Source organism: Cinclus cinclus, chromosome 10 (assembly GCF_963662255.1).
Source record: "Cinclus cinclus chromosome 10, bCinCin1.1, whole genome shotgun sequence".
NCBI lineage: Eukaryota > Metazoa > Chordata > Aves > Passeriformes > Cinclidae > Cinclus > Cinclus cinclus.
In genome coordinates, this window is record NC_085055.1 from 7,009,272 (window position 1) to 7,035,522 (window position 26,251).

A 26,251-nucleotide genomic window follows, 5' to 3' on the forward strand; every position below is an offset into this window, starting at 1 on the left:
CAAATACACACATCTAGGCTGCTTTTCCTCTTCACCAGCATGAAATTTGCTGAGATTTGTAGTGATTCATTTGATTTTCAACAGTTTTACCAAGCTTATTTATTCAGCTTCCAGAACAAAACTACTGGGTACACCAAATGTCAGTTTTATCTCTTTTCTTGCCTCCCTGATTAAATTAGTGTAAGTAGGGAGGTATAACTTGAAACTTAAGTCACAAGTTAGGAAGAAACTTCAAAGTTTTGTAGGAAGTTCTGATATCCCTATTCAAGTAAGACAAAGTGAGCTCACACCATTCATTTTTGTTTTATGGTGAAAATACAAGAAACACTTCTTTTTATCACTTATAGTCCAGTAATCAGGTGCTATTAAGATGGCTCATTATGCTACCAAAAACTTTATAGTCAAATGTAAATATAAGAAAATAATCCATTAAGCTGGCTAAATCTAATCACTTGAAGACCCTTGCTACAGTATTACAAAAATAAGCTACATATCTTACCTAAACTTTAAAGGAACACACAGCTGCCTATCCACTAAAAAAATTCACTATCCACTCACCTAAAAATTCAAAAAGGTGGACACCGGGAACACTTGCCTTTTAAGCCAAATTCCCCTGTTTTCCAGTTAAAATTTTAGTCTTCTCTAATGCTAAATGCTGGATAGGCCTGAGGTCTTTCTTTCGTTTTCTTTAGTTCCGACAGCTTTATAGTTACCCATCTCTGGCTGTTCTGGCTGAACACCAGGTTTGGCTGAGTGCTCCAACACCAAACAAGGCGATGTGAAATCCTAACTAGAAGTTCAGCCGTAAAAGTGGCAGCTGAACTGCCCAGCTCTGCAGACACACCAGCCTCTGGGACCACGGGCTCTGCCCCAAGCAAGAAACGAACCACACAAGATGGGGCTATCAAAACAGGCTTCAAAATCTTTTTATTCTCAGTGACAGAGCCCAACAGAGCAGTGACAGCAGCAGGGGAATCACAGTTAGGTTGGAAAAGATCTCTGAGATCACCGAGTCTGACCTGTGCCTTGTCCTGTTGCTGTTTGCCCAGAAGAGCCTGATCCCACCTGGTCACAGCCTCCTGTCAGGTACAACTTGGGGAGGGCCTAGGAGCAGCAGCTCCTTTCCACTGTCCTGACGCTCTGGAGTAATCCCACTCCTCATGTGGCAGCAAGTTAATCCTGGAGCCCTCAGTATTCACAAGCCCCTACTTGAATTCCTCAGGATTCACCTCTCCCCACTCCAGCAAACGCAGCAACCTTCCCCATGTCCACCTCTGGGCTCCTCAACACAAGAGGACACGGAGCTCCTGGGGCTGGTCAGTGAACGACAACGAGGATGACTAAGGGACTGGAGTGTTTAATGAGGAAAAGCTGAGGGAGCAGAGCCTCTTCAGCCTCGAGGAGAGGTGACCTCAACCACGTCTGCAAGGAGGTGTCAGAGGATGGATCAGGCCCTTCTCGGTGGTGCTGAGCAATAGAACAAGAGACAACTGGCAGAAACTGATGTACAGGAAGTTCCCGTTTCAATAAGGAAGAACTTTCCTGTGCGATGACCGCTCACTAGAACGGATTGCTCATAGAAGATGTGGAGTCGCCCTTGCTGGAGATACCCCACAACTCTCCGGACGCAATCCTGTGCCACGTGCTCTTGGACGACCTGCTGGCGTTGGGAAGTCCGACCAGAGGATCCACTGTGGTCCCTTCCCGCCTGAACCATTCTACGATTCCTCTCACGATCCCCACCTCACCTGCCCCGCTCCTCTCACGCCCCGCATCCTCTGCCTCCACCCCGGCCCGCCCCGTCCAGTTCCGCCGCCGTTCCCCTCACAACGCCCCCCCCCCCCCCCCCCCCCACCGCCCTGCACTCCCAGGCGCAGGAGGCCCGCCCGCCCTCCGCGGGATTGGCTGTCCGCGACAAGGCCCCGCCTCCCGCCGGTCGCGATTGGTCGGCTCTGCCCGCGCGGCGCTGCCATTGGCGGGCGGGCGACGGCGCTTCGGGTCGGGCCGCGCCGCGGGCGGGGAGCGTGGCCGAGGCGCTTTTGTTGCTGGGTCGTCAGCGGCGGCGGCGGCGGGAGGAGCGGGTGGGGAACGCGGGGCCCGCAGACACCGGGGCCGGCGGGGAGCGGGGCCGGGCGGCGCGGCGCGGGCGCGGCGGACGGCGGGCCCAGGCCCAGGCCCGGGCCCAGCGGCAGCCATGAGCGGCGGCGTGTACGGGGGAGGTGAGTCCGGCGCCGCCCTCCCCTCCCCCGCCCCGCGAGGCGGCGCGTGCGGCCCCGGCGGGCGCTTCCCGCCTCCCTCAGTCCGGCCCGGCGTTGCCGCGGCCCCTCCGCGTCCCACGCGTGAGGGGGAACTGGCGCCGGGCCTTGTTTATGTCCTTCGCGGCCCCGAGGTGCCCCCGCCGCGGACCGCTCGCACTGAGGCCTTGGGCAGGATCCGCGGTGCCGAGGTCCGGAGAAAGTCCCCGCACTTTGGGAGCCGGGTGTGGTTCTCCCGATCCCCTTTGCACACTCATCGTTACCACCGACAGGTTTCCTTTAGGACGTGCATCGGGCCAGTGGGGATGGGCGCTTCGTGCTTTGGCCTCTTCCCTTACACAGTCGATGTTTTCAGTCCCACCTTCCTCCTCCTCACCACCCACGGGGGCTCTGGGCTCCCCTGCCTTCGTGTGACTGTTTAATTAGAACTTTTTCAAAGCTTTATCTTGCGATCCGTTTAGCTGCTACTACGTTTTCCCTCTTCGGCTGAAATTCTTTCTTGGACCAAACGGAGGGATTGCAATGCCCCAGCTAAAGCCTGTCTGCAGTTTTCCAATAGCTCTCTGGTACCAGGAGTTCTGAGTAGAGAAGTTTGTCCTTGCTTCGTAAAAAAAAATCCCTTGATTTGCTTGTCTTCCTTTGCCAGTAAAGCAGGCAGTGGGTAGAGAAAGGTAAGGGTTGCAGAAGAGCTTAATAACCAACCGTTCTTTATTAACTCTTTTTTCAGATGAAGTCGGGGCTCTGGTTTTTGACATTGGCTCATACACAGTGAGAGCAGGCTATGCAGGCGAGGACTGCCCAAAGGTAAGAGATTCTGTGCCTCATGGAAATGGAACATGAATTTATGCCTTAGGTCTTCTTTGAGAGTTACAACCCTTCTGAATACATTGGGGTTTGTTCTGACTGTATTGTATAAATAAATTTCTGAATTTATGAGAAAAACACCAACTTCCAAAACATTACTAATCCATATGTACTGCTTGCCTCTTGCATTGCAGGTTGATTTTCCAACAGCTATTGGTGTGGTGCTAGAAAGGGACAATGGCAGCACTCTGATGGAGATAGATGGTGACAAAGGCAAACAAGGGGGCCCGACTTACTACATAGACACTAATGCCCTGAGAGTTCCAAGGGAGAATATGGAAGCCATTTCACCTTTAAAAAATGGAATGAGTATGGTGCTCTGTCTTTTTCTACCTGATTTTAAATAGCATTGCCAGGGTGCAGGAAGTCATAGTTGTGTTGACAGATGCTACAACAGTGGGCTGTAAGAACAGATTCTTGGTTTACAGGTTACATGGAGATGTGGTTGGTTTTCACTGTTAGTGGACTTATAGCATAATTGTTGAATTCATGGTGGTTGTGGAGGAAGACAATTCTGCAGAGCTGTTAGAGGAGGTGTGTGTCTGCTGAGGACAGCTTTTGACTGAAGAGTTCTATGCAAAAAATAAATTGGAAAGCGTTTATGTGTTTATGAAATGAAACAAAACTTAGAAGTAATTAATGTCTGTCTCACTGTTGTTGCAGTTGAAGATTGGGATAGTTTCCAGGCAATTCTGGATCACACTTACAAGATGCATATTAAATCTGAAGCAAGTTTGCATCCTGTCCTTATGTCTGAAGCACCAGTGAGTAAAAGCAGCTGTGCATTTTGATAAGTCTTCTTGCTGACTCTGCAAACATTAGTCCTGGATAAGTCTGACAATGGCTTGTAGGTGGCAAGTGCTAAAACTTAGCTACAGAAATGAGGACTTTAAAATACTTGGACAGGTTCTGGAAAACGTTTAAAACAACCCCTCAATTTGAAATAGTTGTGTGAGTTTTAACAATAAAGTATTTACAATATGCTGTTGTTTTTAAACTACTGAAAATAAGCCAGAAATTAAAAAAAGAAAATTTTCTGCTTAGAATAAAAAGAAAATGATGTTTGGATGTCTTGCATATTAAGTTACACTAAATAAAATTTCATCAAAAATCTTCCTTCATTCAGCCTTACAAGTAATATTATGTGACACAAAATAATATTTGTATTGGAGAAGTTTTAATTTTTCTGTCTTTGTTTCTCTAAGAGGTCCTGTAAGGCAGCTGAAGTGGTTGTATACAAATTTCTGGGAAAATCTAGAAAAGGTTTCTGTAATTTTAAAATACTCAGCATTTGAAGGGCAGATCTTGAAGTCAGAGTAGAAAAGGCAGACATGCCATACACAAGTACCTGTCTTTTAATAAAACCTTATGAAAAGGATTTCCTTGAATTTCATTATTCCCTTGTGTTGAATCACACCTTGTGGAGTGTGGATGAATTTGCAATGGCTGTTTGATGTTTGATGGCTCAGTGGGTGTCTCAATAGAGACTTTCCCATTGACATTCTCCTTACAAACTTCATCCTACTTCGTTGTATTGGCTTGGAAAAAAACTTCACATTTCCAGTAATGTGTTGAATATTTGAGATATATCCTGGCTTAATCACAACTACATTTGAACTGTAGAAAGATACTTTGGGAACTGGAAAGTCTGGATTTATTTTTCTTCCCACTGGGCAAGTTCCTTCATGTATCTTTCCCCTTGTAAAAGGCAGGGTGCTTGCTTTAGGAAGTTTTTTGGGAACCTGACACTGGAAGAGCTTTAGGAGGGTAAAGAAATCTGTTGTTACACAAAAGGTGTGTAGCACTTTTGTGTGACAGATAAGCATTGATGTACTGTAGTATAAATGGAATGAAAAGTGTTCTAAAGAAGTAAATTACTAGAAATCCATTTCTGTAGAATTTTGATATGATTTGAAACTCTGGGTGTAATTTTTCTAATCACTTCTTTATTGTGTTAGCAATCTGTTAGTGTGCAGACACAGATTCCTTTTGGTCACTTACTTGTGGTTTGGATTTATTATTTTTTAGTGGAATACCAGGGCAAAGCGTGAAAAACTGACGGAACTGATGTTTGAGCACTACAACATCCCAGCTTTTTTCTTGTGTAAAACTGCTGTTCTGACAGCGTATCCTTCAAAATGTTTCACTGCTGGTTTTATTTTCCTCCACTCCAGGAAATTATGGTGAACTTTTTCCAGGCAATTCCAAGTATAACAGCATACCTAATTTTCTTCAAATTGATTCTTACCATAGATATCCAGGGAGAAAGTAAACAAATTCAGTTTCTGAACTTTAAGGCATTAGAGCTCATTTTTTAAGTTCTCCCAGTCTGACTCTGTCCTTGGGGTCCAAGACTTTTTTTAATTTTTTTTTTCATTGTATATTATGGATAAGAATATTACAGGCCTGAAATGGCAGTGTCCACACTACGAAGTATGGTAATTAGAACCTGAAGTTTCCATAGCCTTAAGAAGAATATTTGTAATTACTTTAATAATATGTTTCCAGCTTCAAGTCTAAATGAGTTGGATGTACATAGTGGCACGAAGTCTCACCCTTGTATATGTAAAGCTTGAGTTAATTCACAGATGGAAGTTAAATGTTGCTCTTTCTACAATGTTGCACACTCCACAGAAGGATGATACACACTGGAAAATGACAAATCCCTTTGTAGAGGAATAACATGTTGGAGTCCTCATTCCTAGTCATGATCTAATTGTATGGCAGCACATTTTTTTTCTAAAATGAAAATTACGACGTTTTCCTTAATCATTTTGACTAGTTTTGCCAACGGGAGATCTACAGGTCTCATCTTGGATAGTGGAGCAACACACACCACTGCTATTCCAGTGCATGATGGATATGTACTTCAGCAAGGTATAAATTTTCATGCATGACAGCACTGCAGTATCAAGGTCGAGTTAGTGTGATTCCTGCTTGTACAGTGCTGTTACTGCTTTTACATCTGTGTGCCCCCTTAAAAAGAAAAAAAACCCTAATAGTGTTCACTGACAAATAGTTGGGAGAGTCTGTTCATGATTTGGATACTTTAGTTTGCTGTGGTATTTATTTTGGATCCCCTCTTTGCCTTCTAGGTATTGTAAAATCACCACTTGCAGGAGACTTTATCACTATGCAGTGCCGGGAACTGTTTCAGGAAATGAACATAGAGATAATTCCTCCATATATGATTGCTTCAAAGGTAGGAAAGTAACTTTGTTTAGTAAGTGTTGTCTTGAGGAGCGGCTTAAATGTTTACCTGATGACTTTGTACCCTACAATCTCAGGAGGCAGTTCGTGAGGGGTCGCCAGCAAATTGGAAGAGAAAAGAGAAGTTGCCCCAGGTTACCAGGTCTTGGCACAACTACATGTGTAATGTAAGTAGGTTGTTCCTCCTGCTCTCACCTCTCCAAGTGTTCCATAAATAAGTTTTGTTTGCAAGTATGCTGGCGTTTCCTCTTAAGGAACAAGAAAATCTTTGAAAAGTTAGTACCAATTCTACAAATCTTATAAAATTTAAGACTAAAATTCATACAAATTCATGTTATTTTTAACTCCACAGTGTGTCATTCAGGACTTCCAGGCTTCTGTCCTTCAAGTATCAGATTCAACCTATGATGAACAGTATGTTACTTTCTTCTTTCTTGTAAAATCAATTACTAGTTGTGCATGTGGTGCTCAGCCTGTTCATTGCTGTTGACTGGTTTTGTTATGGAAGAAGGATGATTTATGAAAGTAGGAGTACTGCACATACCCAATGATAGGTTTTTGTTCAATATTCCAAGATGAGATCATAATAAAATTGAAAGTGTAAGTCTTACGAATCACAGTATTCCCATTGGAACTGTAGTTTATAACACTGCTTAGATGACTTGACATCCTGTTTAGGGAGCACTTCAATGTGTTGCTTTCTGTCTGATGCTCCAGGGTGGCAGCACAGATGCCAACAGTTCATTATGAGTTCCCCAATGGCTACAACTGTGACTTCGGAGCTGAGCGTCTGAAAATTCCTGAGGGACTGTTTGACCCTTCCAATGTAAAGGTAAAACCACTATGATAGCTGTGATTGGAAGGACTCTGCATGACTAGGCTGTCACTAGGCTTTCTTTTGTATAACACCTTTAATTTTGTGATTTGGATGTATTTGTACTGGGGGGTTCTCCTGGGGGTAAAAATTTGCCTGTCTTGAATTAAGGCTGGGGAAGGGAAGGATGAAATGTTCAAATTGGGTGGTGATGAGCTGACTGGAAAAATAGGGCTATTTTTATTCCTTCCTTAACAAAATACTCTATCTCCAGTAATACTTGTAAAATTCAACTCATTCAGGGCTTTTCTATGCCTTTCTCTCTTGCATCAATGATAGGCAGATTTCTGATTTTCCCTGCAGGGTTTATCTGGTAACACGATGTTGGGTGTGAGCCACGTTGTCACAACAAGTGTTGGAATGTGTGATATAGATATCAGGCCGGTAAGTGTTAGTCATCCAGGCAGTATTTTAAGGCAAAGATATTTTTGTGCTGATACATGTTTTTGGGACTAGAAGAGCAACAGTGAAGAAATTTCCTAGGATTTCCTAGGATAATGATAAACATGTTAGAATAATTCTGTAAGTATTATGTATTTGTATATAGTGACATGTATCATCAGTTTTTAGTCTTGCAAAATGCTAAATCGGGACCTTTTACTTAGTGTTTCTACCTGTGTTTAAAGATCTGATATACAGATTTTGTGGGTGGTACTGCATAATTTGGATTGGACTGGCTTCAGATAAGCATTTATGTTTGTAACTTTGACTGTTACCTTCAGATTTGTAGGCATTGTTATGTTAGACCATACATGGAATTCATAAAGAGTAGAAGGAAGAGAACAAGTTCTACAGGAAAACATTATTTTAGAAATTAATATGCTGTCTTTTTCAGGTGTCAATTTGATGCAGATTGCATGAGAGTTCTTTCAAAAATTTTTTCTGTTAACCGATGTGTGAGGAGGCCCTGGCTGTGTGTTCACCAACTGCAGCAGCAGTGGGTTAGAAAACTGCTGCAGTGCTGTGGGGTTTTCTTTTGAGGTTGCATTCAGCTGTAAAAACCCAGCAATCTGGATAGAGGGGAGATCTGCAGCTTGAGGGTTCTCCATAGCAGAAATTGTTTGTGGAATCATATAGAACATATGGCTTCTGCCTTCCTTTTATAGTTTAATATCAAGCTGCCTTGCAATGTTTTTAAGTGATTAAATAATTAATTTAATTGGGAGAGGTAATACTGTTGGCATCAAGTGATGTATTATTATTGCTGTTGACTATGCATAGTCATGCCACCCTTCTACATTGTGAGAAAGCTGTTTTCAAAATGATTTCTGAGGTAAAGCTCCAGGTTTTGTTTTGTTTTGTTTGTTTGTTTGTTTTCTCTTTTTAGGGTCTCTATGGCAGTGTGATTGTAGCAGGAGGGAACACTCTAATACAGAGTTTCACAGACAGATTGAACAGGGAACTGTCCCAGAAAACCCCACCGGTAAAACAACTCTTTCTATTACTGCATTGAGTACTAAACATTTTACTTTTCTGCTCTATAAGTGCAGAAGGATATTGGGTGTACTGTGCTTTCACTTTTGTAGTAACCTGACAGCTGAATAGATTTCTGCAGGGTTAAGAAGCCTCCCTCTCTAATGAAAAGAAAGAATTCTTGAAGAGTTTTATACAGAATAAATTCCAATATTCCTTGAGTATTTTCCTGCTCTCCACTCTTGCTTTCAGACTGTGATCCTAAATTCTTTAATTGTTCCCATGCAACAGCAAGTATTTCTCTTGATGGTCTCTCTTTTGAAGTATTGATGACTAACTTGAGGCCCATTCAGTCATTCTGCCTGAGGTTACTTTAAATTGTGGAAATTGTTTTTCCTTGATTCTGCAGACAACCTAAAACACCAGGTTTTGTCTATGAGTAACATATTTACGTATTTTTTAATCACTTGATGTCAAAGAAAGTACAATACCTTGCATCTGAGAGTAGATATAGATTATAATAATTCTTGAATTTTAGTATTCAAGCAAAAATGTTCTGCTTGTAACAACTCTGAAATGATGAATGTTAGGAGAAACTGAAAAATGTATTCACTTGTAATAGCTGAGGAGGAGCCCATTGAAATTCAAACATTTTATTGCTATAAGGCATTTTGAATGCAAAAAGAGTGAGTGGGTCCACAAAAGACTAGAGGACTGGAGTCTAGCAACATAAGTAATTTTAGTCCCACTGCAGTGTTGGAGATAACACACTGTGATAATATTGCTCTCCACCTGCCCCATTCCTTGCCTTAACCATTTGCTGTTGGGAGACAAAACCACATTTCCTGCTCCGGTGGTTGAATTGTAAATGCAGGGCAGATGAGCAGTATTGCAGGTGTACTAATGGACCTTTTTCAGCTGCATATTGGTATAGACACCAGGTGCCTTGTGCTGCTTGTCTCTAAAGGTCACCAGCTTACAGTTTGTGTGACGTTTGGCTTTGGCTCCTTTTCTGTGCAGAGCATGCGCCTGAAGTTGATAGCTAACAACACCACTGTGGAGCGGAGGTTCAGCTCGTGGATCGGGGGCTCCATTTTGGCTTCTTTGGTTAGTAAATCTGTGTTGCTGTGCTGAACAGCACTGCCACCCAGAAATCTGATTACCCAGAAGTGTGCATTGCAGAGTCTGTGCTACACAATCATAATCTTGGCTATCCTCATGGTAAGGGGAAGAGAATTTGTTTTTTTAAAAAGAGGTGTGAGCATTTCCAGTGACAAAGTACCCTGCCGTGTTCTCCTATTTTAATGACGAGGTGTAACTTTGAAATACATGCACTTTCTCTAGACAGTATCTAGTAGACCATGAAAGTAGCAAACCTGTTTCTGCATCATCTTCCTGAGGTAAATTATGCAAGTTATATATTATATATTTATATATTATTTTTATGTAATTATACTGAGAACTGAAATGGTTTGTGGGGGTTAATTCATCATCGTGGGACAGGGAGACTGGAATCAGCATTTGGTGCTGCACTTCCCGTCTTGAGTTTAATCCCTTAGCAATAAAATTCAAGGAAGAGACAATTAAGCAGGTCAAGTCCTAATATTTCATTAAATGCAAGGACTTGCTTGTCTTCCCTCCTAGGAAAAGCTAATCATGTTTCAATTAACCATCATTTGTATTCTGATATTTTTTCATTGTGTGTTGCTTTTGTTCCTTTATTTTTGTAGGGTACTTTCCAGCAGATGTGGATTTCTAAACAAGAATATGAAGAAGGAGGGAAACAGTGTGTAGAAAGAAAATGTCCTTAGACCTCTTTACTGTGAAAACTGCTGCCTGCTCGGTGCTCCTTCTGTTTTATAGCTTTAGCATACTCAGGAATGGGATGGACTCTTTTTGTAGAAAGTTTATATTGGGTTTTTTGCATAATTCAAGCTCCATTTTAACAAACCTTAGAAATTTTGAGAGACCTAATTGGTACTATAATAGAAAAAGGATGTTTATGTCCCTTGTAAAGCAATAATTCATGTAACAAGCATTTTATAATTTTGTATAAATGTCTATTTTCTCTAGTATCTTTTCCTGGGAACAGCTTTACAGGTTAGCTAATAGATAGAGGCACAACCTTGCAAATGTCTGTGCTTATTTATTAATTATTTCTTGTCTATTTTCACATACTAGTCTTCCTTGCTGGTACTTTGGCCTTAAATTTCTCTTATTTTTCTCTTAAAAAAATAAAATTTGGTGTTTTGTATTTGAGCAAGCTTGTGAGTACTTCTAGAGAAAGTTGAAAGTCTGTATTCAGTGATCTATTTTAGTGTAAACTTTTACTGTCTCACAGAAGTGTTACATTCCATGGAGTGAATGTTATATTAGGCACTGGTTTGTTAATTTTTTTATTATGGAGCAGTTTCATTTCAGTAAGCAAGCAATGCTTTCCACCTGATATCTAAGAATGTATTTAATGCCTTTGTGATATTGGTGAGAAGCAAAACCTGTTGGAGACAGGGAAATTGAGACAAAGAATTGCCTTTCCAAGACTGGGAGCAGAGTCAGAAGCTTTCAGTGTGTGTGGCTCTACCCTGCTGCAGGGAGCTGTAAGTGCTGTGTGCTCATGGCTGGTGTGGCTCCCCCTGTGCCTCCCAGCAGGGTCTGTAAGTGCCTGTGTTTGCAGGGGGAAGGTGCACTCAGGGTCACGGGGATGGGGATGACTTATTTTTTCAGCAGGAATTGGCTGTCAAGATGCAGCTTGATGTTGCTTTTAAGCTTAATTTACAATGGTGTGATGGTTCAGTTTTGGGACACAATGAAGTTTTGCTCCTTATCTCAAAAGCTGTGGAAAACCAAATAGCATTTAGCTGATCTAAAAAAAAAACTAAACAGTACTGCTACATTTTTGTATCCTAAAAGATCTTGTGGGTAAATAATGATGAGGCCTCTATTTGAAAAGTTTCACATTACCTCCAATTAATAAAGTAATTTATCAAACCAATCTGCTTTTGTCTTATCGTGAGAATCCTGAGTTGCTCTTTTGGCAAAGTTGCTTCATCAGATTTTCAAAGCTATTGACAAACTGTATTTCTCTTGCAAAATTAGGAAAACTGCAAAGCTGTACCAAGTGCTCCAAGGCAGCAGCTCTTGTCATTGTCCAGTTTCCACTCAAGGGGAACACAGAACATAACTGAACTGCTACCTCTGTGCACTGCAGTGAGTGGTGTTTTTTTTTTTTCCTTCTGTTACATGCTTAGATTTCATTATGCCAAATCAGTTTTTATCTTCTTTTTCTCAAAAGAATTGCAATATAGTAGTAATACCTGTTAATATCCCAGCAGCACAGGGAGAGCAAAACACTACTGGAGGTTTTCTCACCACTGTAAGATTGTGAACAGTGGCAATTCTGTGTGATACAGAGTAAGTAAAGGTCCAAATAATGGAGATAGATACAGGAAATAGTACTGGTTCCCTTGCAGTGTTTTACCGGATCATACTGCTGAGCAAATTTGCTTCCTGAAAGACTGGTATTGTGACTTTAATCTAGATTTCTTGACTACCACCTATGGAGGTTAAAAGCTTTCATGAAGTGAAAGGTGAAGGTGTTTCCATCAGCTGAGAGCAACAGCAGTATACCTACTTGAATTTCACAGAAAACTTTCAGTCTTCTTTCAAACATTTTGCACTCTGCAAAAAACCATTGTTCAAGTGTTTGAATTTGTCATAGAAATCAAGGCAGGACAACTGTATTATAAGTTCCTAGGCTGAGTATTTCATACTTTCTAAGAAGCCAGACTTAAAGCAGTGGAAAAAAATCGCTCATAGAAGACCAAAAAGTCCATTTTCCTGTGCACTGATGGAGAAAGCAAATACACCTTGCATAGCTTATCTGTAACTTAGGGAAAATTTCAGAAAAATATATCAGAAAAATATATCAGAAAAACAGCAGGAAATACATGATCAGGAAAAAGGCTCACGTGTGAGCTTTAGCTGGTTTTAATGCATATTTGCAAAACTAAACCAGATAAATATTACCCCTACACTTGTTAGTATCAGCTGGCATTCTGTGGCTGCTTTTCACTGTTCCTAATCCATGTATCACTCTTGTAACAGCTAGCCAGCACAACATTTATTCCTGGAAACATGAGAAATTATGTCATTTGAGTTAGGCACCCAAGCTGCTTTTTAATTCCAGATCACAAGTTTAATTAAAGTCAAATGTGGTATTAAAAACAAACAAAAAAGGATGGAGACTCTCTGGAATGCTCAGTGGAGTTTGTGGTTCTGGAACATGATTCATGTTCCACAGACACTCAACCTTGCAGTGTTCTTCCAGTGCCTGCAGTTACTGGCTCTGAGATTTCAGAGCAATGTTGGGAAACTTCCTTTCCAAGACCTTCTGTCTTGTCCTCTCCAGGCTTTGCTGCCTTGCCCTTTTCCTCAAGGATTTTTCAAGTCTGAGTCTGAAACAGAGAAGGTGGTGTTCATTTCCAGCCAGCCTGTGACCACTCTGATGAGCTTGCCCCCCCAACCAGATAGAGGCCCTCAGTGATTAACAACTTCAGTATTCATTTACTTTTGGTATGTAAAAAAAGCCTGAAAAGTAGTATTTTTACTCTGCTTCTGAATTCTACAGAAGTGCAGCCTCTGGAAGGATTTTTGATAGCCTGCATTTGAAATTACTTTTACAGTGCCACTGCATAACCATGTGCCTTAGTAACTAGGGTAGGAACAGAAAAAAAGAAACGGAGCAAGCTGTAATTTTAAAAAGCCCAATTTTCAGTCTAGTAGCTGAAAAACAAAAGATTACAGCTATTTTTTTCCTTTTAAAGTGGAATAAGGACACAAACAGATCAGAAGATAACTTTCAATGTCAATCTTTTTACCTGATGAAGTGATTCACATGAGGTAGGTAATAGAATCTCTTCTTTTTGTGTTTTTTGTTCAAATGCCAGGGTATTGGCCATTCCTTGTAACTGTACCTGTTGGAGACAGGTAAAAATGATTACAGAATGTACACAATGTCTTTAATTCTAGGATTATACCAGTTTCTCTTGGTTTCAAGTACAACAATAAAGTGGTCTGGGAGATGGCAGAATTTATATGTGGGTATTTATTTCCAGCTCTTGCTGGCTTGGTTTGTATCTCCTGTGTTCTGTACGGTCGATGCATCATTCCTACATTAGGTAAGGATTTTCTGGGACAGAGACACACCACAAGGAAAATGCACACATTAAAAAAGAAGGTTTTCCATACCAGAAGGTGCGTCCCAGGAAGTCGTGTCTCCACTCACCGGGGACTGGCTTTTCATGGCCTGTTTGTAAAATCCTCAAAGCAATTTCTCTTTCTCTGACAACCAAGTCTATATTTTTCATAGACTTTTCTACCTGGAAATGGTAAAAAGTTTCAGGATGCACCAACAAAAAACAATGCTGAAAATTTAAAAGATCTCAAAGACTTAGGACAAAATTTAAAGGGAAAACAAAGGTAAAACATGCTGGAGTTTGATCATGAGTTCTCTCAGCAGGCCTTATGTACTAGAACAGTAAGGAATGGGTGCTTCAAAAACCTAATTTGAGAGCAGGACAGGTATGAACTGACAGTTTGATATCTAATTGAAGACCAGCTGGGTAATGCATAAAGCCAGATTAAATGCTGATGCTGAAATACAGGAAGCTCTGAGGCAGGGGTCAGAAGGAAGCTGGAGAAGCAAACAGAAACCATTTGCTTATGGTTTGTAGTGGCTGTTGGTTGTTTTAGTTTTCACTGGAGTTTGGTCATAGCCCCAGTAATGCCCACTGGGTAATGAGAAAGCTGCCTTGACCAAATTATGACTTGAGCAGTTATTGCATACTCTGAAATCAGGGAAATATTTTTTTAAAAAAAAGGTCTTTAACAAGTTTAAGAACACTTGATCTTTCAGCAAACTTACTGAAGAGTTTTAATTTTCATGTAGTATGAAAATGTTACCTTTTCTAAGCGTTCTGGACTTGGCATAGGCTTGCGCTGTCGTTTGGATTCTTGTTCTAAAGTTAAGAGCATGTTCTTTTCTTTCAGCAAGACATACCTAGAGCAGAAAGCACAGCAATTCAAAAATAACTTTGGGATAGCTAAGCAGTTATTCACTTACTACCTGCTGGTTTCATATAAAGAAACAGGAGAATGAGTGAGACAGGTTTACTTAGTCTGGAATAAAGAAGGCTTAGGAGGGAAGGGTTTAACACTTTCTTCCACTACCTGAACAGAGCCAGATTCTTCTTATGTGTACACAGAAAAAGCACAAGACAAAGCAAGGAAAAAGCTGTTCACAGTAATGGTTAAGTTCAGCCTGAAGTGGCAATGCAACCTCCAGTATCAGAAACTTCCAAAGTAAGAATAAATGCAGACCTGAGCACCCTGATGGATTAAGTGCCCACCCCACCAGAAGGCACTGACAACCAAGTCTGTCCAACTCAAACAGTCCCCAGAGTGTTTGTACCAAACCTGAGCCCTCTGAACAAGATATAAGTGTCCAACAGCCATCTGCAGTGCAGCTTCTGTGTTCTGAGCAGGGCCAGGACCGGGGCTGTTCCAAGCCCAAAGCTGGCTGGAGCCTGTAGAGCTCTGTGCCAGACTAAAGTTACTGGATCATAAGTCCATCAGCCACATTTTATTAAAAAGTGCAGAGATGCTCTGAAAGAAGAGAAGCTTCTTCACTAAAACTTACTTACCAAAGTTTGTGCAAGTCTTCACTACTCTTGCCCCTTAGCTGCTTTATATTCCATGAATCCCCTGTAAAAGAAAGAAACCCTACCATTAATTTAATGGAAAAAAGCTCTCTCATTCTGGAAAAAAACAAAGTGCTTCTACTAGGATTAGCTAACAAAACAGCATAAAGACCACTTTTAAAGCACTACTGCTTGACAGCCATCCTTCAAGATACTCAACTTCACTTTTAAAACACCATACAGAAAAGCAATTACACATTGTGTTTGTAAAAGATTGGGAATACAGAAAGCTGTCAGGTGAATCTTTACACTGAACTACTTTTATTCCATAGTACTTAAATTTCATCAAAGCACATCTCTTCTGTGATACCCTCTCACTTCAGAGCAAAGCAGAGGATTTACAGCAAAACATTTGCAAAACAACTATTTGCTTGCATAAACACTGAATATACACAGCAAAAATTAACAGGCATAAAGATGCACAAGTGGATGTGTGTACATATACATAGAAAAGTAAGTTTTATGTAACTATGAATGCTTCCTGTGATGCAAAAAAACCCAGGTCAGATTTCTGCTCAAAGATCCGTATAAGAAATGCTAAATAAAACTCACCAGACTTTACACTTTTTTCCCCCCAGTTTCCTGGATCATCAAAAAACTCCTCCAGGCCTCTCTGAGACAAAGTTGTGTGCAGGAACTTCACCTGATGGACGGTCTCAAATTTTGGTAGGTTCTTGTGGTACAGATTCAGTGCCATCCTGCATAAAGGTTAGAAGGAAAGTTACGTATGGTAAGAAAAAAATAATCTGAGAATATTTGTTTCATTTGCAAAGGCACAGGTCTGACAGATGGACCATGGCCTGAGGGGAAAAAGCAGGGGTTTGGTTAGTCACAAAAATGTCACCTTGGTGTTTTAAATGTCATCTTGGTGTTTTCTCCTCCCCCTCATCTAATTATCAGTATTTTATTAAATTTATATTATTAGATATTATTAAACATTAATACATTTATTATATTCTATTAAATTTATCTTAAAGATAAATAACAATAAAAAATTAAGGAATAAATTTGAGCTATGCTGTACAGGAGTACAGAATCACAGAACTTTTAGCATTGGAAAGGACCTCTGGAGATCACCCCTGCCAAAGCAGGGTCACCTGTAGAAGGTGCCATAGGAACGCATCCAGGTGGGTTTGGGGCGTCTCCAGAGGGAGAATCCACGGCCTCCCCCGTGGCCTGAGGGCAAAAGCTGAGGGCACACGGGAAAGCACAAAACCCACCCGTGCTGGAAGCACCAGCACAATGACTGCAAGATTCTGCAGGCACAGGGAATCGCCCCGTGCTGCCCTTACACGATGCCTGCAGCCACGCACCACCCTGCAGCCCTCCGGCTGACGGAGCCGGGACACACGGACAGCGGGACACACGGACACGCGCCTCCCGCCATACGCTCTCCTGCCTCTCGGGAACCGCGCCCGCCCCTCCGTGCCTGAGCCCGAGTGCCCCCGGCGCAGTGCGTACCCGGGCAGTCCCGGCCGAGCCCGGGGCAGCCGGAGCGCGGCCTTGAGGCTCCGGCCGAGCGCGGCCATGGCCCCGGCCGCCGCCATCGCCCCGCGCCCTCCCACAGCGCCGGGGGCACGGGGCGGGAGCTGCCCTTTTCCAAGATGGCGCCCGCCCGCCCGGCCTCACCCCGGGCTCTCTGCTCTACATGGAGCACAGGGAATGCTCTGCCCTTTTCCAAAATGGCGTCCGCGTGACTTCACCTCCACGCCCTCCCTTTTCGCCGGGGACACTGGGAAGGCTTTGCCCTTTCCCAACATGGCGGCCGCCAGCTTCACCCCACGGCGGGAAGGGGCGCCGTCGGCTCCGCCTCGTGCCAGTCCCAGCCATGGCGGCCATGAGCCGGGTGCTGCGGACGGCCGCGGCCTGGGCGGCGCGGCGGGCGGGCGGCACCGGCACCACCGGGATCACCGGGATCACCGGCATCGCCCCCCGCCTCCCCGGCATCCTCGGTATGGCCCCGGCGGGGGAGCGGCGGGGCGGGGGCGGTGGGGGCGCGGTGACCTTGCGGAGCGGGGCAGAGGTGCCCTCCCGGAGGCCGCGGGAGGGCCGGGGGCTCAGCAGGAGCAGCGTTGTGTTCCCGTTCCTATGAAAAACTTCGGGATCTGGGTAAAAAGTGGATCGAAACGGGCGAGAGACCGACCCTCCTGGCATTCTAATTGTCCGTTTGCTTGGCCCCGTATGGTGACACTTAATGATTCACGTGTTGGTGCTTACAGGTAGACACAGAAGTCTGTCTGTAGTTAGAAGAAAAACAGGTTCATGCTAACAAAATACGAAATAACTTCAGGCCAACTGCAGAAGACTCAGCCACTGTTGCATGCTCTTCTTTTTTTTTTTTTCTGCCCCACCTATGTTTGACCTTGTCCTGGCATAGGCACCAATGAGGTACAAAACCATAATACTCTGGTTCAATTTTCAGTTCCTGTACGACACAGTGGTGACCATGGGAAGAGAATGTTTATCATCAAGGCAACAAGTTTTTATGATTCTCGATTTCTGAGCTTGTTGGTGAGTTAAAAATCAAATATATTGCATTCAGCATTACACATCACTTGCAAATGGTGTAAGAGTGTCTAAAATACAATTTACTCTCTTTATGCAATAGCATCTAAAACGTGGCTGGCACTATTTACATAAGCAAGAATTTCTGTTTCTCTCTAAGAATATTTTGGTCGTACGCTGTGAAATCAGGGCCAGGTGAAATTCAAAGACTGGCTATATAGCAAAGGTTGTAATAGGTGCTTAAATTACATTTCTATGTTCATATATGCATGACCCACAAATGCTTTCTACTCCATCCTTTTTGAAACATACTAGTTACTCTTCTGCAGGGTTTACCTTCACTTACCTACACCACTAACAACAGAGGTAAGATTTAGGATGCCTGACCTGAGTTTGACCCCTCCAGAGTCAGGTTTTGGATAAATCCTATTATAAGCAGCAACAGCTAATTTGATACAATCCCTTCATGTGATCAGGACTGCTTTATCTGCCTTCAGCAGCTACAGAGCCCACAGTGGTTGCACTGGTGTTGGATTATTGCTTTGCTGTCAGTGCCTCATTGCAGCTGAGTGCTGGAGCCAGATGCCGAGGCAGATTTCAGGGAGATGTTTACTGCTGAGCAGACTGACCTCACTGGGAGATGGGAGCTGACCTCAACGGGCTCATGGGCTGACACAGCATCACTTTTGTGTGTTCTGATTCATTAATTAACTCATTGCAATCAGTAGTGTTTACATACAACATCCCTTTCCAACCTAGGAATGCAAATCTAAGAGTTATTGGCTGTTCCACTATTTTCAGATATTTTCAGATTTCATGTAAATTTTGTCAGGGTTCTGAATTTCTCACACTGACTGTTTTTATCCCCTCTACAGAGATTCTATATACTCCTGACGGGAATACCAGTGGCCGTGGTCCTAACATATATCAACATCTTCATTGGTGAGTGGTCTGTCAGGGCTAAGCAATGTACAGTCAAAGTTATTAAATGGGAATTAAGCATGCTGGATAGAGAAAAAGGACTCTTCTAAGGCTCTCTCTTTGAAGACCATGGAATAGGCCTAACATATACAGTGATATTGTATAATTACATAGAAAATGTTCCCAGTATATTTGCTTTAGTTGTTGCTTTTAAAAAAAAAGTTTCTCACATTGAAAAAAAAACAACAAAACATTCCCTCTTTTGGCAGTTTTTCAAACATAGTGAAGTTTAGTAGCTTGCTTTAACAAGACTGCAACTCTGGCTTTTTATCTAGCAAAGATGCCAAAATTCTGCTTGGTAATATATGTATTAAATCTACTGCTGTGATGATATGTAAGTAACTCAGTAGAGAAATCAGTAAAAGTCCTTACTTTCAGCTCCCTTTAAAGGGCATTTCTGCGGACTTGATCTAAGTTTCTTCTGTATAGCTGCTAATTTTAGCCTTTTGGTGTGTAACTTAAAATCTGTGAGTCGATACTTACAGCCTGATGTGTTTGCAAAAACTGCAAGTTCAATTTTTCTGAACAGAGCTCACACTGAGGGGTTTAGTACTGTCTGTGTGGAATAATGGTCTTTTCCTTACCTGAAAGGCAGAATATAAGGTAACTTTGGAAAATAATCACAGAGTTAAAATATTCCTCCCCTTCTTTCCTTGTCAGGTGAAGCTGAACTTGCAGAGATTCCTGAAGGTTATGTTCCGGAGCACTGGGAATACTACAAAGTGAGTATAACATGTAAAAGGGTGGGCGTGCTATGAACAGCCTTTCTCTTGATACTTTCAGGAGTAAAATGCATGAAGTATGATGATGTCTGTCAAACAGTGCCGTTCTGATTTTGGTAAACTTTTTTGTGGCTTTATGGAACATGTAAAAGGCTGTAGGAAATTTGTTTATTAACATGAGCAGATGCAAATGCTCTGTATGCAGTGAACTGCTGAATTCTTGCTGTATGCCAAGAATGTTTCTATAATGTTCACAAATAGTAAGAAAAGTCCTCTGCATTCATAGCATGCAGGTTTTGTCTTTATTTTTTTCTACAATGTCTTAAGAAACTGGGGTTTAAAGTTGTGTTGCTTTTTTTGTGTGGTTTGCCAGTATTGTTTTATATCACACACTTTTGGACCTAGAAAAACTCAGGGTTGTATTGTTTCAATTTAATTGTATTTTCTTAAAATTAGTCACTGGCTTCTTGCTGCAACCACTGTTTTGTTTCTGATAGGAAGTAACTTAACTCAGCAATATTATTGTGACTGTTTCAACTCATTTAGACTTTTGTTCCTAGTGAAATGCCCTCTAGGTGGAAGCAAAATTTTGAAATATTGCTGAGTAAGGTTTGGAGTCCACTTCTGTGATTACTGTGGCAGTTTAAGGAACTGAACTTTAACATGAAGAAAATAAATTATAACTTCTGTTAAATTTTAATTTTTCTACAGGACAGTCATCTGCAGATTATCTTGGCATTAAGAATTGCAAAAGAAATATGACTTTTTAGGGTTCTGATCTCACATGTAGTTGTGCATATTTGTAACTTTACTGTTAATGATCTGAATGGCAGCACTCATGGTGTCTATGACATATTTTCAGGACTGTGGATATACAAAGTGATTCAGTTATGATGACAATTCTACTTGGAAATAGCACAAATAATCTCTGCTATGTTTTTCAGCACCCCATAAGCCGCTGGATAGCTCGTTACATACTTGACCCCCCTGAGAAGAACTATGAGAAGGACATGGCCCTGCTTGATAGGGAAGCCAGGAAATGTGAACTGAGGTATGTTCTGTAGTTGCGAGTTAAAATCCTGATCCATACTGTAGCTGACTCTTTGATTTTGCATGATATACCGAGCTGGATGGTGATATAAAGTGATTTCATGTATCCCCTGAGTGCTGCCTGCACTGGCTGCTGCCAGAGTGGGACTCACAGTATCTATTGTCGCTGCCCTCTCAGGATTCAGGTTACCAGAACAATCCAAGGGCAGGGGATCTTCAAAACACTTGGTATTTATAGAGGTGTAGCTCTGTCTTCCTGAGTCAGCAAGTGGAGCTCTTTTTGCCCCTGCTAATGCTCACAGCTTAGAGAAGAACGTGTGATAAAACTGCCAGTATTTTTATTACTCCTCTGTGAAATGACTTGCTGAAAAAAATAAAAACAAAATAAAGATTTAATTGCTCATGTCTTAGTTAAGCCCTTCATATTTTGATCCTATCTATGTTCCACCAGTATTTATAAACCATTGATGCTAAAGTAATTGCTTTGTCAGTAATGCTTAACATCAACAAACTTCATGTTGAATGTGTCTGTTGCCTTTTCTTTAGGTTGCTGGAGTTGGAGGCACGCAGGCTGATGAGACACCGGGGAGATGGACCTTGGTACCATTATGAAACACCAGACAAAAATCTTGTTGACAATTCTATGAAATCCACACCTGACAATTGAACAATTTTAGGACAGTGTGCAAGGTCTTAAATGCATACTGACAAATTGTGACTGTGCTGTGCAACAGACATCCTGCTGTTTGCTGATGGAAATGAATAAACAGTGTTTGTGTTGATTCCAGTATCTTGAAAGAAACTGTGTGGCAGTTAAGCTCATGCAGCTATTAAAGATGTTAATCAGTGAAAATGCTTTATGTCAATTGCCAACAATCTCTCATTTCTCTCAGAACATACGTACATGAAATAAGTTGGTAATAATAGTTTTCATTCTGTGATTTCTAGCATTTATAGTTTTAAGTGAAATGTACAAGAGGCTAAGGGATTTTTCTTTCTCAGTGCTTTGTGTCAGGTAATTGGTGGGAGATGAACTAAGTAAGAAAAGTATCTTCACACATACCTGCTATGCATTTTCAGAAGTGTACAGCTGTTCTTCTACACCACTTGGCAACTCTTTAGGGAACACGAAGAGTTCTCTCATCACCTGGCAAGTTTTTGCCGCTAGAGGGATGTGTTTCCTCAGGTGCTGCAGGCCTGATACTCTCAGTTTTAAATTTCTGGAGTGATGGAAAGTGCCTCTTACAGTTTGTGACTCTAAATTATCTGTCCATATTCAAAATCCTTGCTTTTTAAAGGAAATAAACCCAAACCCTTTACTAAACCCATATTATTTAGTGATTTGAAACTTAAATGCTTTTTTTTTTTTTTTTTTTTACATTAGACAACACTGCATGGATTATTTTAAGCAAAATCTGCCTTACTTGCTGTTTCCTGGCCACTACCAAACAACAGAAAGACATTGATTTTCTATCAGTGCTTTGCTTGTCCTTTTTCTTAGAATCAATCTTTCAAGTTAGATGGCTTATATGTCTTACTATGGCTCTCATTGTTTATAAATGCTGAGTTGTTCATAAGAGAAGCTATTAAAAAAGCACAAAGTCTCCTCAGGTAAAATAAATCTGTCTGACCCTGTATTAGTGTTTTATCCAGCATCCAATGATGTTCACAAGTCTGATGTAATGTCTGTTTCCCAGTAAGTCTAAAACCACTCCATGGACAACACATTCTGCCCTCGGTGTTTCGCATTGTTCCCAACACTTGATTTTTCAGTAGTAAAAAATGTTGAGAACAGACTGTGCTACTCTGCTCACCTTCACAGCCTGCTTGCAGCTGGGTACAAACATTTTTCAATTCTGCTTTTGAGATTTTCCTAGGACTACCTTTTGCAACTTTTAATTTTGAGGTAAAAGGTGGTTCTAGCAAAGGTCACATCACCTCCTTGGGAGTGGTCAGTGAATCCTTAGATGTATTGTGGACGATGGGTAGAAGGCAATTTATTTTCTCTATGCATCTTCCTTTTACATGGACTGGTCATTTCTTTAATGCTGTTGCTGCCAGGCATAGGTAGTAATTATTAGATACTGCTTGAAAACAATAGCAGTATTTTTTTTCCCACAAAGTTCACTCTTATTTCTCCTTCCTCTGATATTATTGTTTCAAAGTGAAGAGCAGAGAGAAACACAGCAAAGGCCAAAAAAGGGCATTTTAAAGTCAAGAAGACATGAAATTGGGGGTAGGCTCCTGGCACTGCCACAGTCTTCTCGGGCATTCGAGGCTGGGCATTCCTGCCCTGTATCCACCCACACCGACCTGCTCCTCTTGAGAGGTGGGGACATCCCACCTGTCAGTGACAGAGCCACCTGAGACACCTGTACTGTGGTACTGGCAATGAGGGGCTGAGACTGAAAATCTCTGAAAAGAGATATTTTTTTACTGTATTTTATACAAACATATATACATACAAAGATACATACATATATATTTATACTTAAATATATATACACTGTGGTGGTTTTTAAAGGTTTTTCTGAAATTTTATGTGTGTGTATATATACACACGCATATACATATATATTTACACACGCATATACATACATAATTACTTACGTATACATATACATATACATTATACATATATACATAGACATTATACATTATACACATATCCATATCCATATACCCACACAAACATATACATATACATATATACATATACATATACATATACATATACACATACACATATACACATACACATACACATACACATATACATATACATATACATATACATATACATATACACATATACTCTTTAAAAGCTTGAAAATGTCTAACAGAGCGTATGAAAGAGTATTACCGGTCAGAGGGAAACCTGCCCCGGGCTACCGGGGGACACCAGGAGCGGAGTGTCCGTTCTCCCCCGCTGGGCACGGAGGTTTTCGGGTGAAACGCGGGGCCCCGGCGGGAGCCCTGCCCGGCCGCCCTGCCCCAGGCCCGTCCCCGCCGGGACCCCCGAGTGCCGCCGCCGCAGCTGGTGCCGCTGCCGCTGCCATTGGATTAAAAATAGCATCTTCCCTCCCCCTGCCCTCCCTCGGGCCCGGCTCCCGCCGCCGCCCTGCCCCGGGCCCGGCTGCCCGCCGCCTCCATCGCCCGCGCAGAGCGGCTCGGCAGGGAGAGAGGGAAGGAGGGAAGGGAAGGAAGGAGGGAAGGGAGGGAAGGGAAGGAGGATGCAGCGGGCCGCGCTCTTCCGCGGCGGCGATGCGCAGATGGCCGCCGGGGACCTGGGCGAGCTGCTCGTCCCCTACATGCCCACGATCCGGGTGCCCAAGTCAGGGGACCGGGTCTACAAGACGGAGTGTGCCTTCTCCTACGACTCTCCCGTGAGTGCAGCGAACCATCCCCGGCTGCCTCCGCGCCCCCGCCCGCCGCGGCCCCTTCCCCTCCCCGCCGCAGCCCCTCGCACCCTCCCCGGGCCGCTGGCTCCCCCTCAGCCTTCAGAACCCCCGAGCCCTTCCCGCAGCTGCCGCTGCCCCCCGGCCCTGCCGATCTCCCCACGCCGGCTCCGGCTGCGCTCCCCTCACACCGCTCCGCTCCTTCCTGCGCTCTCTTGTTTATTTTCCTCCTTCGAGGCGCTCTGAAGTGGTTGCTTGGACGCGGGGATTTTGTGGTTTTGGGGAAACTCTCCTGCTTGCTCTGGTGGTCGGGGTCTGCCTGCTCCACCCGGAGCCCTGCTTTTGCCTTCACACCGAGGTAGTAAAAAAAGCAGATTAATGGCCTTCTCGTCGGTATATTTTGGCGAGCAGATGTCAATTATTTTGCTTTCCGACTGCCTCGTGCTCATTCTATTCAAAACCTTCAGAGGAGGCTTCCGAAGTAAAGGCTTATCCTGAAAATCAGCGTGAAAGTTGTCCTGGAACAATTTCTCCCCCAGGGTTACATCACTGAACTTCGATGAACTTGTAGTGTTTCCCCACGAGTTTGGTTCTTTTGCTGTTAGATGAATGTTTCATGTGCAGTAAACTTTCTGTGGTGCTATTTCCATGGTGTCTTACAAAACATCCATCAGCTCCACAGATTGCACGTGTTCCATGGCAGATTTGGGGCCTGACTGAATTTTTAACTTCACTGCTAATACTGGAAACCTTTGTAAATGGGCAGTGCTTAGTAAGAAACAGGTGCTTAGAAATTAGACTTTTTCAAAAGAGGTTGAAAATTTTATTAAAAGTTACTTCTCCGCAGGAAACGGAGGTTTCCCAAAGGTGACTGAGCACTATATGCTGATGTTAATGTCAGTGGCAGCAATCAGAAGGAAGCTCATTACATTACAGAATACTCATTGAAAGATACATTTCCGACACATTTTTGGAATCCTTTATCCCCTTCTACTTGATAATTCCCCCTCTCTTTGATAATTCCTTTTAATACAGAAAATCAGACTTTGGTTTTAAAGGTGACTCAGCTGTCTGGGTTTGTCATGTTGAACAGAGGTTATTTTTACCCACCCTCTTCAGATCTCAAGTGTCACCCAGCAGCCCTGACTGTACTGGGAGCTGGGCTGATTAGAACTGCCAAATCGGACTCCACAGCAGGGGCGATAATTGCATTATATACTTAAGAAGGTTTTGGCGGGGGAAAATCAATATACCACATTCTTTCCTTCAGATTTCTGCTTTAGTGAACACATGGTTGATGTTTTTAGTAACACTTTCAGGCTTCGTTGATATTATGGTTTATAAAAAGTTTCTGTTAACAAGTAGGAAGGAATATAAAATACTGCCACAGATTAAAAAACAATCACCACCCCCTGCAACAAGCCTCAACTGAGCACAGCAAAAGCTGTGTTTAGCTAAACAATATGTTTGAACAAAACATAAAACATTTGAGCCAAACTTAACAGAAACTATGGATAAAAGTAGCAAAAGGAGTGGGAAGCAGCATGTATGATGCTGATTTTTTTAGCTAAATTTTTTTTTCATCCTTTTGACATTATCGGGAAGAGATTTCAGATTTAGGAAAGTGTTGCCCTCCAATGTAAAAACTTCTTGTTTCAATTGTGTTACGGGCATTCACCGGGCAAATGGCTTGGCTGAACCTATGCAGTACCAGTGAAAATAAAAGCAGTCTCAGTTTCTATTGTTCCTCACAGCTTTTCAGCCCATACTGCTCCTCTGCTTAGCTGAGTGAAAGATTTGACTCAGATTTTATTTTAAATTCCCATATAATCTAGTAGATCCTTGGATGTTGTTTGTAGGATGGAGATTCTAAGGGGCGTATGTAATGTGTGCTTTCTAGGGTAAAACACTGTCATTTACAAATGGAAAATGGCAAAGCTGTGTTTTTGCAGTTTTTCATTCAGAAGGAAAGTGAAAGGATACAGACAGGTTGTTTCTTGGCTAAAGGGAGATGTTTATGTTTTGTAGTAAGTTGATATTGTGGCTTATTTTCTTAGGCTATAGATGTATTACCTAAGTGAGCCTTTTCCTCTTGAGGAACCCGCCTCTTTTTGAAAGAAGATACATTCTTGGCCCTGTTATAATGTTCAAGAATTTAAAAAACCCACACTCTTGGTTTTGTTAGCCATGCTAAAATTCCAGATTGCTTTTTTTGCTGGAG

General features: G+C 42.3%; 4 protein-coding genes across 4 annotated transcripts in view; 3 read left to right on the plus strand and 1 right to left on the minus strand.

Moving 5' to 3' along the window:
* The first annotated feature begins 2,194 nt into the window (after positions 1-2,194).
* On the plus strand, positions 2,195-11,501 carry ACTL6A (actin like 6A). The gene is made up of 14 exons (XM_062499038.1): positions 2,195-2,219; positions 2,983-3,059; positions 3,254-3,428; positions 3,783-3,883; positions 5,148-5,245; positions 5,902-5,996; positions 6,215-6,321; positions 6,407-6,496; positions 6,682-6,743; positions 7,047-7,161; positions 7,507-7,587; positions 8,531-8,626; positions 9,637-9,723; positions 10,347-11,501. Exons 1-14 carry the CDS (start codon positions 2,195-2,197, stop codon positions 10,425-10,427), a joined length of 1,290 nt encoding a protein of 429 aa, XP_062355022.1. The 3' UTR covers positions 10,428-11,501.
* A 1,271-nt stretch (positions 11,502-12,772) lies between these two features.
* MRPL47 (mitochondrial ribosomal protein L47) lies at positions 12,773-16,940 on the minus strand. Its single transcript, XM_062499240.1, has 7 exons — positions 16,836-16,940; positions 15,927-16,072; positions 15,318-15,378; positions 14,578-14,674; positions 13,864-13,994; positions 13,494-13,589; positions 12,773-13,070 (listed from the first exon to the last, which is right to left on the minus strand). The coding sequence occupies exons 1-7, from the start codon at positions 16,919-16,921 to the stop codon at positions 12,953-12,955; spliced, it is 735 nt and encodes a 244-aa protein (XP_062355224.1). The 5' UTR covers positions 16,922-16,940; the 3' UTR covers positions 12,773-12,952.
* Positions 16,941-17,202: 262 nt separating this feature from the next.
* On the plus strand, positions 17,203-21,415 carry NDUFB5 (NADH:ubiquinone oxidoreductase subunit B5). The gene is made up of 6 exons (XM_062499123.1): positions 17,203-17,326; positions 17,797-17,885; positions 18,755-18,821; positions 19,521-19,582; positions 20,527-20,633; positions 21,179-21,415. Exons 1-6 carry the CDS (start codon positions 17,203-17,205, stop codon positions 21,297-21,299), a joined length of 570 nt encoding a protein of 189 aa, XP_062355107.1. The 3' UTR covers positions 21,300-21,415.
* Positions 21,416-23,865: 2,450 nt separating this feature from the next.
* The window catches only part of USP13 (ubiquitin specific peptidase 13), a 45,696-nt gene continuing 43,310 nt past the window's right edge, over positions 23,866-26,251 (plus strand). Inside the window, exon 1 of the mRNA XM_062499099.1 lies at positions 23,866-24,018. Within this exon, the coding sequence (XP_062355083.1) occupies positions 23,866-24,018 (153 nt within the window). The remainder of the gene's footprint in view (positions 24,019-26,251) is intronic.